Here is a 7137-nt window from a genome sequence, read left to right as displayed (position 1 = left end):
ATTGGCGGCTCCCCGGGGAGGGCAGGCGGGCTCGACCCGGCTCGGCTCGGCTCGGCCCGGACGGGCACAGCGGCTTTTACCCGGGTTCGTCCCGTGGCAGTGTCGCCGACCGCAGCTGAGGATGCTCCGCAGAGCCTGACCCGGGGCGGGGGGCGCGGGCTGGAAGTGGCCCCCGGTGCCGCGAGCTAATTGTGCGCCTCTCTCCCCCCAAGGAAATGCTCCAGGAGAAAAGCCTGTCTGAAACCGAGGAAGGGTTTCCAACAGCCCCCGCGCCCGGCCATGCGGACTCCTCCGCGGGCTCCCCCGTCCTCGGCGTAGCCGGGGGGAGCAGCACGCCGCTCAGCAGCCCGCAGGTCCCCGACCCCGAGCAGGTACGCACCGCCCGGCCCGCGCCGTCGGGCAAACGGGCACCGCCGCTCCCCGCGTCCCGCCGGGAAGGGCAGAGGCTGCTTGGAGCCCCGGAGCCCCGGGTGGCGGTGCCGGAGCCTCCCTCGGCCGCGCATCTTCCTTGGCTACGGGTCGGGGTGCGGGGAAATCGCCAGGGAATCGCGCTGTTTTTCTTTTTCTTTTTTTCTTTTTTTTTTTTTCTTCCTTTTTTTTTTTCCTTCGTTTATTTATTTTGCTCTCGTGCGAACAGGCCGCTCTGCCGGCCGTCGGGTGCGCGCCTGCTGGCAGGGCGAGCCCGGGCGCTGCCCCGCGGCACCCGGCGCCTCCCGAGCAGGATCCGGCCCCGCGGTGGCTCTCGTTGGTTTCTTTTGGTTGATTTTTTTTTTTTAATTATTTTTGTTGTTGTTGTTGTTAAATCAAACTTCGCGTCGCCTGCGGCCCCTCGGGCCATCGCGGTTTCTCTGCCTTCAGCCCCGCATTACCCCTAAATCCTGCGGAAAGTAACGCAGAAATCGCGGCGCAGCTGAGCCGGGAGGAGCCGCGGATGTCCTCGGGATGTCCCCGCGGCTGCTCCCGGCCCCGCTTTTAGGGAGCCCCTGGGCGTCATCGGGGACCGTCTGCGCCATGCGGGCACAGAAACCCCTACGAAAAAAAAAAAAAAATAAGAATCCTTCTGGCCTCAACGCCTGGCCTGGACGGGAAGCTGCAGCTAGAGCCGGGCTGCGTTGGTTTCTCTCCTTTTTGGCAGCGGGCGGTGCAAGTTTCGGGCCCCGGCCCTCCTGCCGCGGCTGGGGCTTCGCGGCCGCCTCCAGCCCCTCTCTAACGCCCCGCGCCCTGTGCTGCTCTCCTCACTATCTTTATTTTTCCAGACCATAGAAAATATCAAAGTCTATCTCCATGAGAAGGAGCTATGGAAGAAATTTCATGAAGCCGGCACCGAAATGATCATAACCAAGGCAGGCAGGTTAGTGGCAATTCCCCGCGACCACGGGTTGGTTCCAAGCCGTACGAAATGGTCCTGCTCAAACCCTTCGGAGACTGCAGAGCTGCTGCGGTCGGTGGCATTTTACAAACTTGTTATCGTGATTGCACATTTCAGGAAGACAATTTTTCTGTGTAAACTGTGCGTGTGTTCGAGTGGGGCAGCAATGAGACTGTGGGTGCTGGAAAGAGTTGCGGAGTCGTTTGATAAATTTAGCCTCGATTCTCTGTGGTACCGCTTCGTTGTTTTTTTATTTATTTATTTATATATTTTTTTAAAGAATTTGTCATGATAGTGGTTCCACTTCTATATTTTTTTCCAAAGCAAACCCCACTCCCCTGCTTTGCACAATGCGGTAAGAGCTGTGTTGGGATACTTTGCACCAAACTGTTCGCAAGATGAAGGCTTAGGGTATGGTTTGGTTTAATCTCAAAACTAGAAGAGTGTGAGGTACTGCTTTTTGGTCAGTTAGGCGTGGAAAAGTTCTGCATTTTCTTGAGAGCAAACAAACGTTCATGATTTTTACCAACTCAGAGCATCTTCAGCTTGCAAAGCCGGGCTGGGAACCGTCCCTGCGCCTGCTCCGAGCTCCCTGCCCACCCCGCGCTGCTCTGAGCAGGGATCGCAGAATTAACACACAAACCTCAGAAAATCACCAGCCCAGGAATCAGGCCGGTCCCAACAAAAATATTCGGTGCCACTGCGGGCACCGAAACATCTGCCCTTGGCTTCTGCGGCAGCCAGCTCGCATCAGTACTGCTGGAAAATAAAAAATGCCAGAACTGGGTGTTAAAACGCATTTAATTCTCACCCAGCTGTGCCCTGTAATTGCTGATTTTACACCACGTGGAGGAGGGCACTCGAATAATGAGGAGCAAGTAGGGAAAAAAAAGCCCAACGTGCACGCACGCTGTCGGTTCTCCTGCGGTCCTCATCCTCCGAGTATGGCAGTCGGAGTGCAGGGGGGATTCTCCCCCTCGGGATGGGGGCTGTGTCCCGGTGCACCCCCAGGCCCCTACCCGGCTGGGGAGCGATGAGCGGCTCCTTTGCCTTCCCCCTGCTCGGAGCAGCCGGGCAGGGCAGGGATACTTTCGGTAACATCCCCGGTAGTCCCCCCCCCCCCCCCCCCCGGAGAGGAGGGGATGCTCGATTTGTTTGTTATTTGGCCTGCGTATGAAGCGCTTGCTCAGGTAACTCTGTCCTTATCATGCTGTGTTTTGGTGTGCAAAATCTTGGGGCTTGGTCTGTTCCCTGCGCTTCTAGCGCTGGGAAGAGCCGGATTCATTTTGATAGGTCTGCTACCTAAGTCAGCTAAGACGAGGGGATCAAGACCTCAGATATTTTACCCTTAATTTATAGTATCTGAGTGTGTCTGTGCGGGACATGTAATATCTTTACCAAATTCTAGACCCTAAGCATCCCAAATGTGCATGTTATCTCTTTGTAAGTCTTAACGTGGATTGTTTAAACAAATCCATATGTATAGGGCTCAGTCCCGCATTCTTTGTCCGCCGGAGCCGGCAGTGCACACGTAGTCACCTTCCCGAGCGCGTGGATGGGACGGAGCAGGCGGGGGATTGGACCCAAGATGCACAAATTTTATTTTATTTTATTTTATTTTAAGCTAACAAACAAAATTCTCTTTTGGTGAAAATCAGGGCGGCGCAGTCAAGCTGAAATCATTTTAAATGTGACCGGGAAAAAGGAAAAAAATAATATTAAAAAAATATATATTCTGGGGCTGAAATGCCGACGAATAACATGAAACAAAGCAGTCGCTTCGTTTCTTCTCCCCGTGCCCAGCTGCAAAAGGTGCCAAAAGTGGGGAGCAGCGAGGCCGGGGCCACGCGCGAAGTGGGGCGCGGGCTGGGGGAGTAAATGAAGAAATAAAAATCAGTTCTTAGTGCAGATTTTATTTTGGCCGAGTCATTTAAAAAAAAAAAAAAAAAAAAAGGAGCAATAGTATGTCTCCCTTCGACCCAATTAAAAAATGACGGTTAATGGCGATTTGTACGTACTCGCATTTAGCATTGAGGGGGGGAGGGAAAGCGGCTAATTGCAGGCACTAATTAGGACTCTAATCCCCCTCCCAGCAGGCAGAGAGATGCCCCTGAATGCCGTTAGTTGAAATCGCCGGAGTGTCGGTCTGTCTGACCTCAAGGGGCACAAACGAAACGAAATCGAAGCCTGATTTTTAAATTTCGAACAACAAAACAGTGACTTTAATGACAAGCTCACTCAGTGGAGAGGAAATGTAAAGCTTGGCGGAAGCGTTAATTCCAAGGCAATGGTGTAAAATAGCCTTTCTGTATAAACAAGGCAAATATTGATAACTTGGGGGAAGGGGGGGGGGGTCATTCGTTTCGTTCTTCGTAGAGCTCCTCAGAACGAGCCAACTATAAATTATCGAGAATTTAGGGCTGAGAATTACTTTGGGGGATTATTACTCCCTCTTAGGACTGATCTGTAGGAGACATTAGGAGAACACAGCAAGCTCAGCATTGCAATAGAAATCGTGTTGTTGCCAAGAAAGCTTGATTTATAAAGTGGAAACATCTTTAAAATGCGCTTGCTATCTTTTTAATGTTCGGCTGCTTCATTGTGGGAGGGAGAAAAAAAAAGAGATTATTTTATATTAAAAGGATCGTCAAAAGATAAAAAGTTTATGTTAGCAAAGTTCCCTGAACTTTGCGTAAAACCGCTCGCCTCCTCCGTACATAAAACCCTGCACCTCGCGGAGCCCCGAGGATGGGACGCTGCGGCCCATAAATCAGCCCTTTGTCTTGTTCCCCCTGCTTGAGGTTTGCTCTAATTACGAATTTGCACTCGGGAGAAATTTTCCTTCGCTGTTTTTAAAGGCCGGGTGCGGCGCGGAGCTCGCTCCGGCTGCGCTGCTGCCCGCGGCCGGGGGCACCCCGGGGCTGCCCCGAGGGGCTGGGAACAGCCTCTGGGTGCTGTGGGGGGAGGCAGAGGGGGCACCGAGCACCGGGCAGGGGGCTCCGGGCCCCGCGGAGCTCCGCCCGCCCCCGCCCCGACGGGGCGGCCGTAGCCGCTGCCCCCGCACCGCTGCGGGGGGACTGCGGTGTGGGCATCGCCCCAGCGCTCCCGTCGAGGTTTCCAGCCCCCAGAAAGCCCCCTCCCCCCCGTTTGCCAGGCAGCGAGGTGCCGCTGGATGAAATGAATAAAATCGACGGGAAGGTAAATGTGAAGGTAATAAGGGGACAGTGGAGCTGAGGGTGCGCAGCCACCCGCGCCCAGCAGCCCTGCGGGCACCAACTCAGGGACCTCAGTATCACTCTGCTTGTCCAGCGTGATGGCATTTAGCTGAACAATTGCAATTATTATTATTTTTTTTAACCTTGTGGCAAAACCCGTTTTGTCTTTCGTAATTCTTTGTTAAATCTCAGCTTCCAAACCCTGTTTCTGCAGGAAGTTTAGTTTCACGAACATGCTCTCCCTGGCTCAGGACTTCTTGCCTCCTTCTAGCCTTGCTTTAGCTTTCAGTCTTCGTTTGTTTTTCCAAGGTGCCAGTCTTTGCAGCATTGCAGTTTCTCTCCAGATACTGCCAGGGACAAAAAAATTGATGCAGTCTATGGCAAATCGGTAAAAAATAGCAGTTCACGGGATTCCCAGTGACATTTTCCTGAGCAGTCACTGAAGAGAAAAAGGAGTTCCTCTGTGGCAGCACAACCTTCCTGGGATGTGAACGGGAGGCTTGAGGTACTGAAACTGAGCTTTGACCAGACTGCAGGATGTGTACAGGTACAAAGATAGCCTCAGTCTTCATGGTAGCAGGTTTTAGGAAGGATATGTAGGAAAATATTGCGCAGAAAAAAAAAAAAAAAATCAATAATGCAGCTTGCATGTGTGGAAAAGACGCAACCCCCCTTTAGATGTTCAAGTTTCATTTTAAGAGTGGCTTATTTAAGTTTAAAAAAAAAATAAAATCTGTTCTTAATCAACTTTAGTAAACCAAAATAAAACTAGTTTTTAGGACATCAAGGTTTGAAGAAGTATAAATGCTTTGGCTAAGCCTGGTGCAGCTTTCCTCTGTGAATAATCCTTTAAAAGTTAAATTTTCCATGGCTCCGTAGGGCATATGGATGCCCAGTTCTCATTGCAATTAAAGGGAAATATTTGTCCAGAATCTTTTGAGGCAGTTACAAGAATCTCTGCTCAAGGTTTTTGATCCAAAAGCAAACCTTAATATCCTAGATCAGCAGAGGAATGTGAGCCATCAATTTAAAACTTGGAAATAAAATAGATATTTAAGGAATGTTTGATCTGCTTAGTCCTAAATTCGGGGTCCTGGAATTACCCTGTTAGGGCAAACTCCCGCTTTGAGAGAAAGGAGCAGGAGCAAAATGCGATGGCTCTTGGCCGTGCTGCTAAAGATGTCGACAGCTTTGGCAGGGAAGACAGAGCTCTTCCACGCCGAGCAGGGCAGGGATGGGATTTTAGTTTTTCATATGCTTCTGTCTCCAACAACAACCTTCGCTGTTAGTCTCCTAAAGGCATGGGATGCTCACGGTTAAGTGTGTTCCCAAAGGCTTCCACGCTCATCCTTAGGCTGCAGAAAGGGTTTGGTCAAACCCAGAGCAGAGGAAGAAGATCCCCACCACCGCCCAGGCTTCAGCTTTGCCTCAAAGCCTGCAGTGAGCCCATGGCTCCTCTGAAAGCTCACAGGGACCTGCATGGCTGAGGGAGTTGGGCTGACAATGGGGCAGCCTGCCCTGAATTGTGCAGTGCTGGGACATTGGCCATGCTCTTGTGTGGTTTCTTCCTGCGGTGAAGCTGCCTGCACCACTGCTTCCCGTCCTCCTGCATGTTGGGACCTTCCTCGCTGAATGTCGGTGTGGCGAAATGAAAGCAGCAAGGCAAGGAGCCCCTCCGCGCTTCAAGTTACCGTGGGGCAAAGAGAGGAAATGTTTCTAGACCGTGAAACCAGCCATGTAGTTAACCAAGTTCTCAAGTATGTGAGAAACAATGTTTTATTTAAAAATTAGATGTGCTAGCCAGAAAAAAAAAAAAATACAACCTCGCCATTCCAAAATATAAAAATCCTTTAACTGTCTGACCTTCTCATCACTAGGTCATGGTCCTGCCACCAGATAAATCTCTCCTATCTGTCCATAGACTGAGAGTTCAATGTTGCTTGTGTTAGTGACAGTGAATTTGGGGCTGAAAAATGAACTACTGATGAGAACTCCTGTTGAACCTGTATTGTTTGTTATTCTGAGGCAAGGATCTGGCATGGGCTAATCCAGCACTTCAAAGTTAACTGCTCTTACTTTGTATACAGAGCGTCATAGCGGAGTGGCGTGGGTGATAAGAGAAATAAGGGACTAAGGGTTAGGATACACTGGGAAAATGGGACCCTGTTGAAAAACCCTTTGATCTCTTTAAAGTATTTTCTGAAAGCAAGAATCTATCAAAAAGGAAATGCCATTTAAAAGGCTAAAAGAAACAGCTGACATCCCCAAATTTGTTTTAATTTGCCCCGGAGAATATTATATTTAGAGATGCGTTAAGCCAATGGAAGAAATATTTGTCAAAAGAAGGGAAATTAGGAAAAAGAGGAAAGGTCATTAGAATGAGAACGTGGTTCCTGAAGCTCTACCATTCCATTCCTTTCTCTTTCCTCCTAAGAATGAAGACAAGCAATAGCATCCTTAAGCAGCCATGACCAATTCTCATGAGGAATTTGGGGCTATGCTATTCATTATTGGCATTTTAGATGTGTGACCTGCCGTGCTGCTTAGGGAACA

The 7137-nt window shown here is 50.4% G+C and overlaps 1 protein-coding gene across 1 annotated transcript in view; it reads left to right on the top strand.

The window, feature by feature from the left end:
* Positions 1-215: 215 nt before the first annotated feature.
* The window catches only part of TBX4 (T-box transcription factor 4), a gene marked incomplete at both ends in the record, with an annotated part of 29602 nt that continues 22680 nt past the window's right edge, over positions 216-7137 (top strand). Inside the window, 2 exons of the mRNA XM_084299908.1 lie at positions 216-371; positions 1257-1351. Of these exons, the coding sequence (XP_084156034.1) occupies positions 216-371; positions 1257-1351 (251 nt within the window). The remainder of the gene's footprint in view (positions 372-1256; positions 1352-7137) is intronic.

This window comes from Netta rufina, assembly GCF_964035555.1.
Source record: "Netta rufina genome assembly, chromosome: 21".
NCBI lineage: Eukaryota > Metazoa > Chordata > Aves > Anseriformes > Anatidae > Netta > Netta rufina.
This window is presented reverse-complemented; position numbering and strand designations above follow the sequence as displayed.